Genomic DNA, 17,982 nt, shown 5'->3' on the forward strand with positions numbered 1-17,982 from the left:
GTGGAGGTGCAGGAGTGGGGATGAGGAAAGTGGAGGAACCACGGACATCGCCTGGGTATTTATACACATGAACAATTGCACAACAAATACATGATATTTAATTAAAATTATAAACTAATTGTTATTATAAAACATTTTTGGGGGTGCCGGAGGGGGGGGGTGAGGAGGATGATGATGAGCAATCAACAAGCCCCGACAGTCCGTTCACCTTTTGAAGAGACTCAGAGATTTATCAATCATGACACAGACATCCAATCACCGATCCATATCTCAGATACCAGCTCCCGACAATTCCTGTAAATAACAATGTTATGTCCCACTCCCTCGATCCCCACTGATTCTCGGTACCTATCTCATTCCAATTTAAACGTATCGACTGTTTTTGCTGCCATTACCTTTCCACAGACAACCTTTGCAGTGTCATCCACTCTCTGATTGAAAGACCCTTAATTACCATCTTAACTCGACTCTTATTTACTCTCAGGGTGAAGACCTTGGTCTTGTCACTTGATCTCCCTTCTGCAAGAAACATCTTCTGCAGTTATTTTGTGTATACCCTTCATTATCTTCATCATCTTGTTGATATCCACTCCCAGCCGCCTTCTCTCCAATGTATGAAATCCTGTCTCTTTCAGCCACTCCACCAAGTCGAGTTAAGCTCGACCGGTAATTCATCAATCTCAGTACTCTCTGCTGAACCATCTTCAAGGTGGCTCTGTCCTTCCTCAGATCTGGTCACCCAAGCTGGACACTATTCCAGGTGAGGCCTCATTAAATTCCTTTCCAGTAAATTCCTATAAATTTCGATGTAAACCCCATATAAAGAGGCTTCATGAAATTCCTTTCCAGTAAATTCCGATAAATTTATATCTTCTTCTTCTTCTTCTTCTTTTGGCTGCTCCCGTTAGGGGTCGCCACAGCGGATCATCCGTTATGATCCGCATCCTGATTTGGCACAGGTTTTACACCGGATGCCCTTCCTGCCGCAACCCTGGTCGCCTCTTACGACACAGGGATAAGGATTGGGTTTCACCATGATTCCGGGCTGCCCTACACCCTCGCATAGCGCGGCTCAGCACAGAGCAGAGCTCCCATCCTCAAGCAATCCTCCAACCCAAGCCTCCGAGTCGCTGGAAAACAGGTGCACACCACGACGCCCCCGGTATAAATTCCTATAAATTTATATATAAACCCGATATAAAGAAGCCTCATGAAATTCCTTTCCAGTAAATTACTATAAATTTACATATAAACCCGATATAAAGAAGCCTCATGAAATTCCTTTCCAGTAAATTCCTATAAATTTATATATAAACCCGATATAAAGAAGCCTCATGAAATTCCTTTCCAGTAAATTCCTATAAATTTATATATAAACCCGATATAAAGAAGCCTCACGAAATTCCTTTCCAGTAAATTCCGATAAATTTATGTATAAACCCTTTATAAAGAAGCCTCACGATAAAACGAATGTATTCGATTCAAGCTTCGATCCCGTGTGATGGTCTCATTATCACAGTTCGGTCTTCAATTCCATTTGTTATTCTTTCATCTCATTTATTTTACCTTATTCCCCACATGACCTCTCCCTCACACACTCCACAGACCGGGCCACACAGAGGAAACCTCATGAACATTCGCGCACCATTTCCTCGTTCAAACTACGCGCCTTCCTAAAAAATCCCCACAATAACCTACCTTTGACCTCTTCACCACAATCGCTACAAACGTTTCAATCACTTCACCACAAACGTTCCAACAGCTTCAACATCCTGACCACGAACACCATCGCGCTTCCCACACCACCACAACCGCGATCACAATCGGCACCCTGGCAAGGGCTGATCCGAGGTGGGTTCAAGGAGTGCAAGGAGTGCAAGGAATGCAAGGAATGCAAGGAGTGCAAGGGGTCAAGGGGTCAAGGGGTCAAGGGGTGCACACCCCCTTCAGACATGGAACAGGACGTGCACGTGCCAATGTCAACACCCCTCATCGATCACATTCAAGTGGACTCATCCACCCGATCGCGCTGATCTCCAATGAACTTGGTTAACACTGTCTCCGTGGGGATCAATCGCATCGATTTCATCATCGTATTACGAACTTTGTCTTAAAACAAAACGAATATCATGGAAGGTCCGAAAAAAGAGGAAGATTCCCGACTTATTTTTGTCTGTCAGTGGGACAGACCACACTTGAATTGTGGCATCATGTGTTTCTGATAATCATGTATTTCTGATAATCATGTATTTCCGATAATCATGTATTTCCGGTAATCATGTATTTCTGATAATCATATATTTCTGATAATCATGTGTTTCCGATAGTCATGTATTTCCGATAATCATGTATTTCTGATAATCATGTATTTCCGATAATCATGTATTTCTGATAATCATGTATTTCTGATAATCATGTATTTCTGATAAACATATATTTTTGATAAACATGTATTTCTGATAGTCATGTATTTCCGATAATCATATATTTCTGATAATCATGTATTTCCGATACCTTCTGTTTCGAAGCCTGGTGTTGGAGGGGGGGGAGAGAGAGAGAGAGAGAGAGAGAGAGAGAGAGAGAGAGGGAGAGGGAGAGGGAGAGGGAGAGGGAGAGGGAGAGGGAGAGGGAGAGGGAGAGGGAGAGGGAGAGGGAGAGGGAGAGGGGACGGAGAGGAAGAGAGAGACGGAGAGGGACAGGGAGAAGGAGACGAAAAAAAAACCATGCTTTAAGTAAAGTGAATATATGTTGATTTTAATATAAATACAATCTTTTTTTTTGCTGTTTCCTGTTTTTATGACTCATAAACCGATTCCCTTCATGTGCAGCCTTTTTGACTGCTGGTTGCATCATTGGTTCGGGGCACGGCAATGCCGCTGATGCAGTGCCCCTATCACCAACACACTGGTGCTCACTTCACCAACCTCAGAAGGACGACAGGCTGAGTCAACCTCTGGTGTTAATTCATCGGTTAAAAAAGGACTCGAACTCAGGACCCCAGGATCCCAATCCACCACCCCAACCACAACAAACCTCTTGAAAACATCATGTGACATTTCTTGTAACCAAGGACGCTCATTTGTGAATCGAGAGTCGGGATCCATGACTAAAATTACCATAACAACGGGACACCAACCTGTCATGTAAAATAGTTCCTGCGGATTAATCTGGATCGCGTTGATCGCACGACTTTGGTTTGGAATCAAAGACAATATCTCACAGTTACCATGGCAACATTTTAAATCGATGGAATCCCAAAAGACCCACACACATATAAATCTGAATTTTATGCATAAATCATTGTTTCTATTTGTACGAGCAGAGTAACTGCCCGATGAGAGACTTGTTTTGAGCATTCAACACGTTGTTCTGATGCATACATTTACTTGGGCGGTGTATAGGCAACAGACAGCTCAGTGGAGGCAAAAAAAAAACAAAAAACTCCTGAAGCCATGTGTGTTCCTCAGGACAATTCACGGTCGCATGTTTGTGTTTGTTCATGTGTTTGTTTATATGTTTGTTTATCGCACTTCTTCTCCAGTTCTGGGCCCATGACATCCACACTTACCACAGATCATCACTGTGACCCCAATTAATGAAAAGGGGAGTTTTAATCTTTGAGGGTAGTCTTCAGTGGGGTTGGGGGGTCCTGCAAATCCTCAATGTGAATGTTATCGTGTGGCGTCGCCTCCAGGTGGGGGAGGGTATGACAAGTCTCCACCAATCACAGCACAGTATTCCTGTCGCCATGGTTTCCAGCACAACGAGGTGTTTTGAATGACGAAGATGTTCCAACAGCGGGATGTGAACACTAATCCAGGAAATGATCAAGAACCTTTTACAATTTACAATAAAATAATTTTCTCATTTCCAATTAAATGAACTTATTTAAATATTTGCCTTTTAATAATTTATTTTCATTCTTTCGTTGCCGGATATGTTTGTAACATTGGGAGAACGATCCAAACAACACATGTTCAGCAAGATGAGGTAAATTATGGATTTTCTGATTTCACGGACGTGGACGAGGATGAAAATATGATATTAAACAATTTGAATAACACAAACTCCACGTCGCCATGGTGACAGCGCGTCCGTTTGGAACCCTCGAAACAAGGACATTGTGACGTCATTTCGTGAGGACGGTTTGACGGTTCGTTCACGTTTCACGAGCCCTCGAAGAGTTGGGAAAATGTCTCAGTTTGTGAAGAAGATTAGAACAGTTTTCTGTTGTTGCTTTAATTCAGAAAGGTAAGTGAAAACTCTCCTCATGTTTGGGGATTGTGGTTAATCGATTATTATTCATTGTTTGTGATCAACAGGTGAATGAATCTCGAATCAGAAACGAAACATTTTCCTCCACCTCGTCAGACATTTTGTTTTTTAATATCAAGTCAGTAAATGAGCAAAAACAAAGAAAACACAAAAGATGATGAAAGTAAATAAATTGAAATTGTTGCAGGAAAATAGAATGTAGTTTTATTAAATATTCGATATCCTTGATTGTTGTCCAGGTAAAAACATGGAAATTTGTGAGATGTTAATGGGGCAGGGAGGTGTGATGTTAATGGGGCAGGAAGGTGTGGTGTTAATGGGGCAGGTAGGTGTGATGTTAATGGGGCAGGAAGGTGTGATGTTAATGGGGCAGGAAGGTGTGGTGTTAATGGGGCAGGAAGGTGTGGTGTTAATGGGGCAGGGAGGTGTGATGTTAATGGGGCAGGAAGGTGTGATGTTAATGGGGCAGGAAGGTGTGGTGTTAATGGGGCAGGAAGGTGTGATGTTAATGGGGCAGGGAGGTGTGATGTTAATGAGGCAGGTAGGTATGATGTTAATGCGGCAGGTAGGGGTAATGTTAATGGGGCACGAAGATGTGATGTTAATGGGGCAGGTAGGTGTGATGTAAATGGGGCAGGAAGATGTAATGTTAATGGGGCAGGGAGGTGTGATGTTAATGCGGCAGGTAGGGGTGATGTTAATGGGGCACGAAGATGTGATGTTAATGGGGGAGGTAGGTGTGATGTAAATGGGGCAGGAAGATGAAATGTTAATGGGGCAGGGAGGTGTGATGTTAATGGGGCAGGTAGGGGTGATGTTAATGGGGCACAAAGATGTAATGTTAATGGGGCAGGGAGGTGTGATGTTAATGGGGCAGGTAGGTGTGATGTTTATGGGGCAGGAAGGTGTGATGTTAATGGGGCAGGTAGGTGTGATGTAAATGGGGCAGGGAGGTGTGATGTTAATGGGGCAGGGAGGTGTGATGTTAATGGGGCAGGTAGGTGTGATGTTAATGGGGCAGGTAGGTATGATGTTAATGGGGCAGGGAGGTGTGATGTTAATGGGGCAGGTAGGTGTGATGTTAATGGGGCAGGGAGGTGTGATGTTAATGGGACAGGGAGGTGTGATGTTAATGGGGCAGGTAGGTGTGATGTTAATGGGGCAGGTAGGTATGATGTTAATGGGGCAGGGAGGTGTGATGTTAATGGGGCAGGGAGGTGTGATGTTAATGGGGCAGGTAGGTGTGATGTTAATGGGGCAGGTAGGTATGATGTTAATGGGGCAGGGAGGTGTGATGTTAATGGGGCAGGTAGGTGTGATGTTAATGGGGCAGGGAGGTGTGATGTTAATGGGACAGGGAGGTGTGATGTTAATGGGGCAGGTAGGTGTGATGTTAATGGGGCAGGTAGGTATGATGTTAATGGGGCAGGGAGGTGTGATGTTAATGGGGCAGGTAGGTGTGATATTAATGGGGCAGGGAGGTGTGATGTTAATGGGGCAGGGAGGTGTGATGTTAATGGGGCAGGGAGGTGTGATGTTAATGGGGCAGGGAGGTGTGATGTTAATGGGGCAGGTAGGTGTGATGTTAATGGGGCAGGTAGGTATGATGTTAATGGGGCAGGGAGGTGTGATGTTAATGGGGCAGGGAGGTGTTATGTTAATGGGGCAGGGAGGTGTGATGTTAATGGGGCAGGGAGGTGTGATGTTAATGGGGCAGGGAGGTGTGATGTTAATGGGGCAGGTAGGTGTGATGTTAATGGGGCAGGTAGGTATGATGTTAATGGGGCAGGGAGGTGTGATGTTAATGGGGCAGGTAGGTGTGATATTAATGGGGCAGGGAGGTGTGATGTTAATGGGGCAGGGAGGTGTGATGTTAATGGGGCAGGGAGGTGTGTTGTTAATGGGCCATGTCGGCGTGATGTTAATGGGGCAGAAAGTTGTGATGTTAATGGGGCAGGAAGGTGTGATGTTAATGGGGCAGGAAGGTGTGATGTTAATGGGGCAGGTAGGTTTGATGCTAATGGGGCAGGTAGGTGTGATGTTAATGGGGCATGTAGGTGTGACGTTAATGGGGCATGTAGGTGTGATGTTAATGGGGCAGGTAGGTGTGATGTTAATGGGGCAGGAAGGTGTGATGTTAATGGGGCAGGAAGGTGTGATGTTAATGGGGCAGGAAGGTGTGATGTTAATGGGGCAGGTAGGTTTGATGTTAATGGGGCAGGTAGGTGTGATGTTAATGGGGCATGTAGGTGTGATGTTAATGGGGCAGGAAGGAGTGATGTTAATGGGGCAGGTACTACGGTTCGTGAAAGACAACGCCGACTACCACCACTTCCACTGCAACTAACAGAACCTATTTTTACAGTTTATTGTCTGTTTGGCCCAGGAACGATTTTGGCAGAAGTCTTTCACCAACCGGCTGGCAAGATCCAATGTCGGTGATTTCGGTGATTACTCATTAACCTGAACAAATTACAAATCTGAATGGAAGCTTCTTCTTCATGGAAGAAACCATGGGATCTTTAACGTGCTCCAACAATTGTTGACAGACAGGACGCCTAATTTAATGTCCATCTGAGGGACGGACAAACACATCGATGCCTTGCCTGCCTCCGAAAAACGAGGATGGCATTTTCTGAATGGTTTGAGATTTGAGGCCAGGCGAGACGGCTCAGAGACGAGTGTGCATACCTTGAGTCTATCCTGCGAGCCTCAAAATAAATAGATTGCAGTCATCAATTGTTAAGGATAGACAAAGAAAAAGAGAATTTGTTCCTTTGCTGGACAATTTGCTAATATCTAGGGATACCGTTGTTTTTGATTATAGGATGTTTGTGCAAGAGTACAAAGAGGAAAACCTCCTTCGTCCTCACCCTCATTGAACTCATGGATATTGAAAGAAGTGTAAATTTAACTCAACAAATGTGTTATAATTCCTCCTCTTGTGATTTCATTTCTTGCAGCTCCAGTGTTGTTGAAAAACCACCACAACCACCACAGAGTGTGAAAAGAAAAAAGAGTTTTTGGCGTCGAAGAAAGTCAAACACCCATGAGAAGAGTGAACGGCATCAGGATGGACTTAAACCTGGCGAATGTCTGACATCATCAGCTGAGGCACAGGATCCTGCAACGCCGAAAAACAAACGAGTAAAGACAACACCAGCTGCAGATAATAGCAGAACAAAGCTTTCTTCCATATCTGCAGACAAAGAAGGAAAGACCTCAATGCCTACAGTTAAAAGCAGCAAAGAGTCTCTTTCCATATCTGCAGACAAAGAAGCAAAGGCTTCGGCATCTGCAGTTACAAACAGCACAAACCCTCCTTCCCCATCTGCAGCAAAACCAGCATGGAAGTTTTTGTCTGCATTCAAAAGCAGCAAAAAGCATCATTCTCCATTGGCAGACAAAAAAGCAAAGGCCTCAACGTCTGCAGTAAAAAGCAGCCAAAAGTCTCCTTCCACATCTGCAGACAAACGAGGAAAGACCTCAACATCTGCAGTTAAGAGCATTAAAGAGCCCCCCTCCCCATCTGCAGACAAACCAGCAAAGGCCTCAACGTCCACAGTTAAAATCAGCAAAAAGCCTCCTTCCCCATCCGCAGACAAAAAAGCAAAGGCCTCAACATCTGCTGTAAAAAGGAGCCAAAAGCCTCCTTCCACATCTGCAGACAAACGAGGAAAGACCTCAATGTCTGCAGTTAAGAGCAGCAAAGAGTCCCCTTTCCCATCCACAGAGAAACCAGCAAGTGAGGTGTCGTCTGCAGTGAAAGGCAATGCAGTGCCTCGTTCCCCATTGACTAACAATTTTACAAAGACATCCATGTCTGCAATCGAAATGAACATGATGGCTCAATGCCCAGGTGCAGTCAAACCACCGAATACTGCACTAAGCCCATTTTCCATCAGAGGTGAGACCAAACACAATCTACATTTTCCTTTGTACGAGTGTCTGTGTCTTTGTAAAACTGAACTCTCCTGAAACAAAAACTTTCTGTTCCAGAAATGAATCGTTTTGACTGCAAATCTCCACCAGCTGCCGGGGATTTTCTCGAGGATAAAAAGGTACAGAAATAAAGAAACAAATGAAGGTCATCGACCGACCTGCACGTTTCTTTCCTCCTTCTTTATTCCGACATTTATTTCTCTTCAATGTGTCCATCCTCACCTTTTCAGACATTTTGTTCATCCCCAAAATAGGACATATCATCCAATCTCTGTTAATATCAAATGGTTTACCTTCATGATTGTCGTGTGGAGTGCACCATGTGATCGAGTTGCCAGAGCAACTCACATTCAGACAGGAAATTCATCAGGTTGAGTGAACCGTCTGTGAGGAACCCAAAGCATTGAAAGGGTGAGACACAGGTACAAGGGAGACAGGTATTAACTGAGATCTTGGCTGCAGATGAACAGACGAAGGAAGGAAACAGGAAAACAAGTGAAGGAAGCACATTGTCTGTCAATGGATTGTTTCACTCAATGTCAGTTCAACGATCCATTAATTGTTTTCCTCTTCCCAAACCTAACATTAGATCAAACCTATGAAGACCGATACCCAAGATGGATTCATTGGCCTCGTGAACCTCGGCCTGACTTGCTTTATAAATTGCGTCCTGCAGTGTTTGGCAAACACTCCTGGTCTACTGGAGTACTTCCACGGTTCGTAACCTGGTCCGATAACGGCTTGTTGTGAAGTTCGTTCTCACAGTTATATGATTTCAGTGGTTTTTAGATATACATTGCTGCAAAAGTAATTTAATTCAAAAGTATAAAATTTAGCTCTGCATCAAAGCTACCACATAATCACAGGATATTTGATGTCCCCAAATTATATGGAATCTCCAAATTATTACGTCACAAAATCTGTGCCCCGAATACTCACCAGTCTTCCTCCAAAAATCGAAGATGCTGCTGAAGCAGTGGAGACACCACCAAAGGATATACAAGGTGATTTAACATCACCGTTTGATGTTATTCGTGACAGGGATTCGGAGTTTTCCAGGGTCTCAGCACACCATTGCCACCCCATTTTGAAAGGCACAACGGGATCGTTGAAGTGCTGGACCAGTGAATGCTTCGCAAATGTCAGTTTCCTCAATGTACCTTCAAAAATAATAACACTCGAAAACACATCACCCCATCTGTAGCCCACCAGATGAACAGATTCCAGTCAGATCCCATCTTGACTGAGATCAAACTCAGACCTTACAGCCCATATGCTCATCTGCAAGTACGCTACCTTCGAGCTAAATTTTTAGTCCTTCAAACTCGTAATCCAATGAACACAACCATCTTACATACTCAGGGAGTATAAATTGAGACATTATTACTAAAATAGTTTCTGAGGAAGTTATGAAATTGAGGATGTGGAGTCACAATATAGAGTTAAATGTAAGAATAACTTATGGTCATGGTCTGGGAATTAAATAACGATAAATTAAAACTTTGGATTACTTCGCTTCGAGAAAGCGGTTTGAGGGTGTCAAGTTGTAGTTTTGATCCAGTGCATTGGTGAGTTGCCCAAGTGAGTCCAACACCAGCAGGCGGCATATTTACAGACCCAAAGACCTCCAGTAACCACAATATCAATTTGAAAATATATTTCACTTTTTCCCCCCTCATACTCATCAAACTCTCAATGTGTTTGACAGGAAAGACATTCTTGAAGGAATTAAACCCCCATAACCCATCTGGGTCAGGTGGAGAGATGACCTTTGCCTTTGCCCAGATTATGTTTGCTCTTTGGAGCAAAAAACAGATCTGTATTGGAATGAGGAGCCTCACAGTGTACTCCTATGGAAACCATCTCGCAATCAAGCCACGAAAGCTGAAGGTAAACAAACGTTGAGAGAAAGCCGGAGCATTCTTTCATGGTTCATTCTGTAAACAGGTGCAGGTTTCATGGGACAACATTCCAAGCTTCGTGAATGGGATTTTATAATTATTTATATTGGGTTAAATGTGGTCAAGATTCACTCTTGTTTTTACGATTACACATTCAAAGTATGTATGGAAGTTCCATTTTACATGTTCGTCATCACCTGTGATATACAGCAGGTAATATAAGGGAAGGTTCTCACATCACACCAAAGAAAGAAAGTTGTTTTGCTGTGAGACTACTTCGTCATCTTCTTTTTTTATTAAACAGCAAATGGCTGCAGGAAGCATGATTTGCTGTGAGTGCAGCTGTGCCTTCTGAAGGTGAGATGGAGAAGGAATTTGTGATTCGTTCAGGATGCTGGCGATAACTTGCCTACTTTTCAGGACGGGCACTGAAGCATATTTCAGCTCCACCAACGAATGATGGCAAATGTGAACGAGACGACTCTTGACCACTTTTAACGATAATTCGCCAAACAGCAAAAAAAAAGAAGACAAATTATAAGGACACTCTTCGACGTCACAACGTTGCCAGATTTGAGTGCTCGCCCACATTATTACATCATAACACATAATTGTCCCAAATTTGATTTCAATCCCTGAACCCAGATTCAAAATATTAAATTATTCTGGCTGCCAAATCATGCATCCAATCAGGTTGAAATGACAAACATTTTTCTCAGGGAAGAAGATTTTTGAAGGCTTTTATATAATAAAATATGTCCGCTGAACCACATGACCAATGACATCAGATGTACCATGGAAACATTCTGCATGAGGATTCACACTTATAGTGAAAATTTCGGGTCAATTGGATAAGTGGTTGAAGAGAAAACAGAGAATTAGCATGGACGTCCGGACGGACGGAGAACCCGATAAACATCATGCCTCGATCGGACGACTTCGTCAGTGGAGGCATAAAAAATAATCTGATTGTACAATCTACATCAGTCATGGTCGTCATGTGTTTGCAGTTCAATTCTCTTTAAATTTCTTGTCAGATATTGAATTCCATTGTATCATCCGCTGGACTTGTGAAAACTGACTTTTCACCCTTTCTCTTCATCGATCTACCTCCACCTTGCCAGAAGTTGGTGGATAAGTATTTTCGCCAGTTTACAGCCTTTCAGCAGCAAGATGCTCAGGAGTTTTTGGACTGTCTTCTCAACTGCCTTCACGAAGAGCTGAACTGTGTGTGTGATGACATCTCCATCGACCTTCCAGGCGCTGATGGTCATCCCAACAGAGTGAGTTCAATCACATCAAGACCTCCACAGATAGATTTTTATTCCTTTACCAGTTTTGAACATTGAGAACAATAACTAATCACACCAAAAAATTGTTAAAAAATTTTTCAAACCCAAAATTGCAAAGTATTCGATAATTTTCAAATGACATTCAGTTCAACATATGACAAACACAAAAATAGCCAATTTTTTTCATATACCTCCTCCCACCCCACAAACCCCTTTTATTAACCTTATCTTTGGTGAACCACCTTTTCGTCCTCTTTCCCTGCCCTTTTCATGTCCAAAATTGAGACAGTCCCTGACAGCAATAATTCAATTCGTCCTAGAATTCCAAACATCCATTGGGACCACACTCTATGCAGAGCATTGGTGCTGTCTAAGCAATCTCCAAGGCTATTGGACGCAATCCTGGATGGGTCGCCACTCCGACACAATATACCAGCATGTTGGCACTCATTTTGCTGATCTCAGAAGGATGACAGGCAGATTCAACCCCACCTGGTATTAATTCAACTGGTTAATTGGATTTGAACTCAGCATCCTCAGATCCCAAGTCCCCACCCTAACCATTAAGCCAACACCAGACAATAATTTGTTTTTAGATTTGTCTTCAAACATCACACACTTTGTCTGCACATTGAAGAGGACATCTCAAACACTAATGCATGTGTTTCGTTCTTCCATCAGGATATCGTGGAGGAGAGCTGGTTAATTCACAAGCAGAAAGAGAACTCCATCATTGATGACATATTCCAGGGCCAGTTGGTATCGAAGATTACCTGCACAGAATGTGGGAAGGTATGCGAGAAACTCCTTTGTCTTTGTCAATTTGTGCTGTTATATTTTTACAACTTCAATAATTATGATTATATTTCTCTGGACAAAGTTAATTTTAACATTCATACCAAATAACAAATGAGAAAAGGACGTGACTAATCAGAACAGAAAGTACGAAGAGAGAAGAGGTGAATCGAGAGTAAAAGAGTGCAGAAAAGTATTTGAGCGAGACACCATGATATCGAAAAGCCACAATGTGGAAGCCTTGGAAGGCATAATGTGATTAGATCGGCCATCGCTGGAGAAAACCAGGAACAAAGAAATGGAGCTCAGCAAAGAGTTTGAATGTTGCACATATGTTACTGAAATACAGAATACAATGGATGGACAATCGATACTCCTCGCACCATCAGGTGCATAAGGCTGCTGAGGTAATTTCATTGGCTGGGGTGCACAACCCTGGATGTGTTTACCACTTTGACGCAGGACACTCCATTGGCTCCCTTTTCGGTGCAAGTTGGTACTCATGTTGCCGACCTCAAAAGAATGACCGGCTGAGTCAACCCGTCAAGTGTTATTCGCCCCCGTTGGACTTAGTCTGAAATGGTGGACTTAGTCTTCTGGATTTGGGTCAATTTTCATGTCCCTGCATGTGTATGTGTCCGCAACCATATCTCGGACATGTATCTAACGATTTTATTCGTACTTGGCAGAAAGACAACACATGATGTTTTGCATAAGCACATGATTTTGTAATGTGATGCGATCAAAGATGGAAAGAACTGTTGGCCATTTTAGTTGTAAAAACCCGATGTTGAACACGTCCTCAATCATTTCTCGGACATGCATTTACCGATGTTGTTCAAACCTGGCAAGCAGCAAAGGAATGACGGCTTGTATATGAACATCATTTTTTTATTTGAGATAATATTCAAGATGGCCGACTGGCGTTTGTTCCTTAAATGTGTCCCCAACCATTTCTCAGACATGCATGGTCCAATTTTGTTAAACTTGGCACAAGCAGAGCACATGATGGCATACACACGCACCTCATTTTATTTTGTGATGTGGTCAAAGATGGCCGACTGATGGACTGGTGGCCATTTTAGTTGAAAAAAACAACCTGGTATCAAACACATCCTTAACCATTTCTCCAACATGCATTTACCGATCTTTTTCAAACTTGGTAAGCAGAGAACGAATGGTGGCTTTCATATGCATGTCAATATTTTTTTCCGAGATCAGATCCAAGATGACCGACTGGTGGCCATTTTAGTTGTAAATAAATATGGGCTAGCCATTTAATTCCACAAAGTGAAATTACTGAAACAACAGGGGTTGTCACATGATTTTTGTCATGACAAAATATCTTGTCATGGCTTGAACTCAGGACCTTAAAGTCTTAAGCCAAACCCAACCAACTTTACTTCTTAGCCACCACCAAGCTTGCAGAATAAAATTCCTTTCACCAATTCCAAAACTGTAATTAAGTATGAGCCGTCACTGTGATTTCACCTTTCATCAAGTTTTTGAGAAAAGCTGACATCGGTGCAGGTGGTCGTCCAGGAGATGATAACGTCATGGATCATGATTGAGCTGAAAAGCTCGAGCCTGAACATCTTCCAGTGGTTTACCATGGAAATAGGTGTGTTCAGTTGACGAGTCTTCCAGAGTGACAGGTTGAAAGTGTGAGATTTGAACGGATTGAAAGGGATATTTTGAGGGTGAGACCAGCATCTAACCCTTTCAAGATCAGAAGAAAGGAGGAGGAGGAGGAGGTGGAGAAGATTGGGACCCTACTCTGTGCAGAGCGTTGGTGCTGCTTCAGCAGTCTCCTTCGCTATTGGGCACAATCCTGGACGGGTCACCACTCCGACACTATACCAGCATGCTGGCACTCATTTTGCTGACCTTGGAAGGATGACAGGTCGAGTTAACCCCACCTTGTATTAATTCAACAGCAGAGCGGGATTTGAACTCAGGACCCTCGGATCCAAAGCCTGCCACACTCACCATGAAGCCAACACCAGGCAGAAAAGAAAGGGAAGTTACGACTATCATCCCATTGGTGTTGTTGGAATTGCACAGCAGAATTTAGAGTCACAGTCAGAAAGAGGAAAACAGGGTTTTTACCAGAAAATCAGAGGTCATTTAAATATTAGAGGAACAGGACTGGGCCCAAAATTGCTGTTTTGGTGCAGTTCATCCACTGGATGATAAAAGGAAGTGTTCGGTTCAAAGTTGTGTGCTGATGGTGTGAGTGAAGAAATTTAGAAAGCCAGGAACGTTGGCCTTGTATTCAACAAGAAAAGGTGTGGCAAGCTTATCATGACATTCTGAGTGTCAAACTTCTGTGATATGTCCAGACACAGGTTTGTTTGAACTCTTGCTTGAGTCAGGGAAACAATGTCAAACGTTTTGAGAAACAGCAGTCAATCCAACGTCAAGTGGTCAGGATGAAATTCAAACTGATGATCACAGACAACGCTGCTTGAAAATAGAAAGGACATTACTCACCAGGAGTGGGAGTACCCACGAGAGACAGACTTAACAGGATACGACTTGAGCTGTCAAAAAGGAGACAGGTTGGACAGTTTGACCTTCAGGTTTCCCAGGTGATATATTCTGGCCTGCCAAAGATTGGACACATTCTTGTTGTGAGCCTTGCAAAATGAACTCAAGTTGTCCTCTTCCAAGTTAGGTTTTTGGAGATAAAATTAAATTACACAAAGGACGAATGTGTCCAAGAGCCGCGTCAGAAAGGTTTTGTCTTCACCAGAAGAAGAAGAACAAGAAGAAGAAGAAGAACAAAAAGAATAAGAACGCGGAGCTCTCTTCGAGCCAGCGTTCGCAACGCGACGGAGCTAAAAATTTAAAAATAAAAATACAGTTTTATTAAAATAAAAATAATTCCCCATTTTTAGCTCACCTGGAACGGAGTTCCAGGGAGCTTATGGGATGGCGCATCATCCATCCATCAACACCTACAACTTCTCTGAAACTACACAGATGATTTTGATGAAACTTCACCACAAATTTCATCACCCGATAGGAATCAAAATTTGTTCACAGCATTAAAAAAATAACTCGCATCCGTTGAAGACAGAGTCTTCGATATCCCCCGCCATAGTAAATGAGGACAAGTAGCAAAAGGCACCAGTTCAATTTATTCTTGATGTGTGTACCAAATTTCATCAAGAAATAGTTAATAGTTTTGCAACTCTGCTCTGGAAACAAAGGTTAACCTCAATTATTTCTTAATACCCAACTTGTTTCCATGGAAAGTAAGAGAAATTTTTTGGGGGAAATCTCTAAATATCAAAAGGCACCAGTTCACCACTTACTTGATATGTGTACCAAATTTCCTAAATATATCTTGAGGGGATTTGTAGTTAAGCACCGGAAACGAAATGTGACGGACGGACGGACGTACGAAACCCATTTCAATACCCCCCACCAACTTCGTTGGTTGGCGGGGGATAATAACAAAAAAAATTACCCCCGTGTGGGGGTGACGGTCATCTCTATAATACCACAAGTTCTCAATGTTCAGTTCAGCTAACTACGAAACAGTCCAAACTAACCGTTTTGATTGAAATTGTTCACAGAGATACTCGGATAATACTACTAATGACATAATTAATAAATATGTATTGTTCATTTAGTACCCGGATCAACACATCAGAATCACCAGTAAGTGCAATACGTGGTTTTCCGGTCCGTCCAGACATTTCACTTCCGGTTGTAGAAAAAAAACGAAAAAATAGGCTTAGCTCTCAGAGATTATGATAATCTTGTAGATTATTCTTCGCTGGTTGTAATGCAACTTTCAGAATAAAAATTGGTCAAGTATTTTCGAGATATTGAGGTTTGAAAAATCGTTAGAACTCGCAAATTCATTAATTATTAATTCCACAGAAGTTTCGTGACACTGCACAAAGTAACATGTCAGGTATGAAAAAACATTTTGTATGCCAGATTCATTCATTATTAATTCATTAATTATGGAATTTACTCATTGATATATTAATCAGAAAGCCCGAAGCATGTAGCATAATTTATCACTTATCCCCTCATCCGGGATCAGTGGCCTCGCCCCACAGCTTGCAGCCCGAGGTCCGCCGGTGATTATGTTAGATATCGGCACGATCGAGAGGAGCCTGCGAATTATCCCTGCTGATGCACTTTATTGATGCAATCGTTTGGCCAGAATATTCGTTGTCAAGATGTTGCGTGATTAAATCACCAATACAGTGACTCGAATTTATACCGCCGACATACTTCTTAACAATCACCTTCGCCCCAGAAACCACAGTCAATCTGAACCACGCTGGCCACTGCTCAGACGCCATGACCGGACTACTGCGCAGTTCTACTTCGCAGTTTGGTTAAAGACGACTCGGCATTTTGGCACGCGCGCACGAAATTATATTTTGAAAATAAATACCGACGTTTACATTTTGGATTTTGAAGCTTTTGCACCTTCGGCGGAAAATGTACAAATATAAAAGGCTAAAAATGTGTTTTATATTTATATTTCATTTCTCCTTCCTTCCTTCTTTGCGAATCGCATCGGCGTTTTTGGCCATCTTCCAGATCACGTGACGATCAAACGGGAAGGAAATTCAAAAATCTGTCCGGTTAGATACAAGATAATATTTTTTACTATCATAATCAATAAACAGTTGCCGAATATCTTGTAGAATGGCAGACTCGATAGGTTTTGAAAATGGCGATTTTTATAAGTTACGTGACCTTGTGACCTCGTCCCTCACCTTGAACCCAGACAAAAGTTCTATCGTTGTGCAACACTCATCGACCTCTACCCACATACTAAGTTTCATCAAGATCGGAAAGAAAAATTGCTGACGGACGTACGGACGGACAGACATTTGGTCTATCGAGATGACCTAAACATCAGGCCAGAAGGTGGTCGACGGGGGGGGGGGGTTGTACCCCAAAATAGGTATTTGCTTTCTTCTCAGAAACTCGACATGCAATGCCGATGAAACGAGACAACAACCTTCATCACCCGTGATGTACCAAAGATTGTTCATGGCATAAAAAAAACATTTTGGGTCTGAGGGGGTCCACAGAAAGACCTGAGGGTTGGGTTGGGGGTGGGAATTGCTCCCTAAAATAGGTATTTGAAACCACTTTGTTTTTTTCATTTTGCTAATTCCGTCCCATGTTGACTTCCTCCTCATTATCATTATCCAATCAGTTGAGTACCCAGGGGTATTGCCCATATATTTTTTTATTTTAGCACCCTTGGAATATCTCTGATTGTGCCAAATTGCCCCCACCCTCCCCCCCTCCCCCATCTCACACTCCTTCTCTCATTCCCCCAATTAAATTACCTCGTTTTGATGGATATATTTGGTGTGGTGTTGATGTGTTGCAGGCATGATGGGCCGAATGGTCTCTTCCTGCTCCAGTTTCCTTATTATTCCTTGATATGGTAGATGGGATTTGAACCAGGGTTTCATACCCCATGAGCCAAGTGTTTACGTTGTGACATCAGAAGGGAAACCCCTCCTTTTTCTTTCTCTTTTCACCCCTGTTGTCTTCTCCTCAATCATCTTTCTCGAAGCCTTTGTTGCATCAATGATCTCATTTTGTGAATGCGATATATTTCAGGTGTCGATCAACTGCGAACCCTTCAAGTACCTGCAATTGGCATTGCCATTAGACCCCAACACCAGCACGACCCTATCGGAATGTCTTTTCAAATTCACTGCACCAGAGAAGCTCGATGAAGATGCAATGTGGTAAGGCAGGAAAAGAACAGAACTCTCTGG

The 17,982-nt window shown here is 42.8% G+C and overlaps 2 protein-coding genes across 2 annotated transcripts in view; both read left to right on the plus strand.

The window, feature by feature from the left end:
- The first annotated feature begins 3,941 nt into the window (after window positions 1-3,941).
- LOC147029905 (uncharacterized) lies at window positions 3,942-8,348 on the plus strand. Its single transcript, XM_085872143.1, has 3 exons — window positions 3,942-4,251; window positions 7,239-8,182; window positions 8,275-8,348. Exons 1-3 carry the CDS (start codon window positions 4,193-4,195, stop codon window positions 8,346-8,348), a joined length of 1,077 nt encoding a protein of 358 aa, XP_085728269.1. The 5' UTR covers window positions 3,942-4,192.
- A 1,953-nt stretch (window positions 8,349-10,301) lies between these two features.
- LOC147029906 (ubiquitin carboxyl-terminal hydrolase 2-like) overlaps window positions 10,302-17,982 on the plus strand; it is a 66,101-nt gene continuing 58,420 nt past the window's right edge. The window contains exons 1-4 of the mRNA XM_085872144.1: window positions 10,302-10,331; window positions 11,156-11,401; window positions 12,092-12,202; window positions 17,822-17,952. Coding sequence (XP_085728270.1) covers window positions 10,302-10,331; window positions 11,156-11,401; window positions 12,092-12,202; window positions 17,822-17,952 — 518 coding nt within the window. The remainder of the gene's footprint in view (window positions 10,332-11,155; window positions 11,402-12,091; window positions 12,203-17,821; window positions 17,953-17,982) is intronic.

Source organism: Eptatretus burgeri, chromosome 3 (assembly GCF_056783735.1).
Source record: "Eptatretus burgeri isolate ZD-2024b chromosome 3, Ebu_testis_v1, whole genome shotgun sequence".
In the NCBI taxonomy this organism is placed as follows: Eukaryota; Metazoa; Chordata; class Myxini; order Myxiniformes; family Myxinidae; genus Eptatretus; species Eptatretus burgeri.

What these genes read in the sequence shown, in the direction of transcription:
- LOC147029905 (XM_085872143.1), top strand. Translation starts at nt 4,193, where the DNA reads ATGTCTCAGTTTGTGAAGAAGATTAGAACAGTTTTCTGTTGTTGCTTT. An exon ending in TGTTGCTTTAATTCAGAAAG is followed by an intron (nt 4,252 to 7,238) that starts GTAAGTGAAAAC and finishes CATTTCTTGCAG; the next exon opens with CTCCAGTGTTGTTGAAAAAC. An exon ending in AAGCCCATTTTCCATCAGAG is followed by an intron (nt 8,183 to 8,274) that starts GTGAGACCAAAC and finishes TTTCTGTTCCAG; the next exon opens with AAATGAATCGTTTTGACTGC.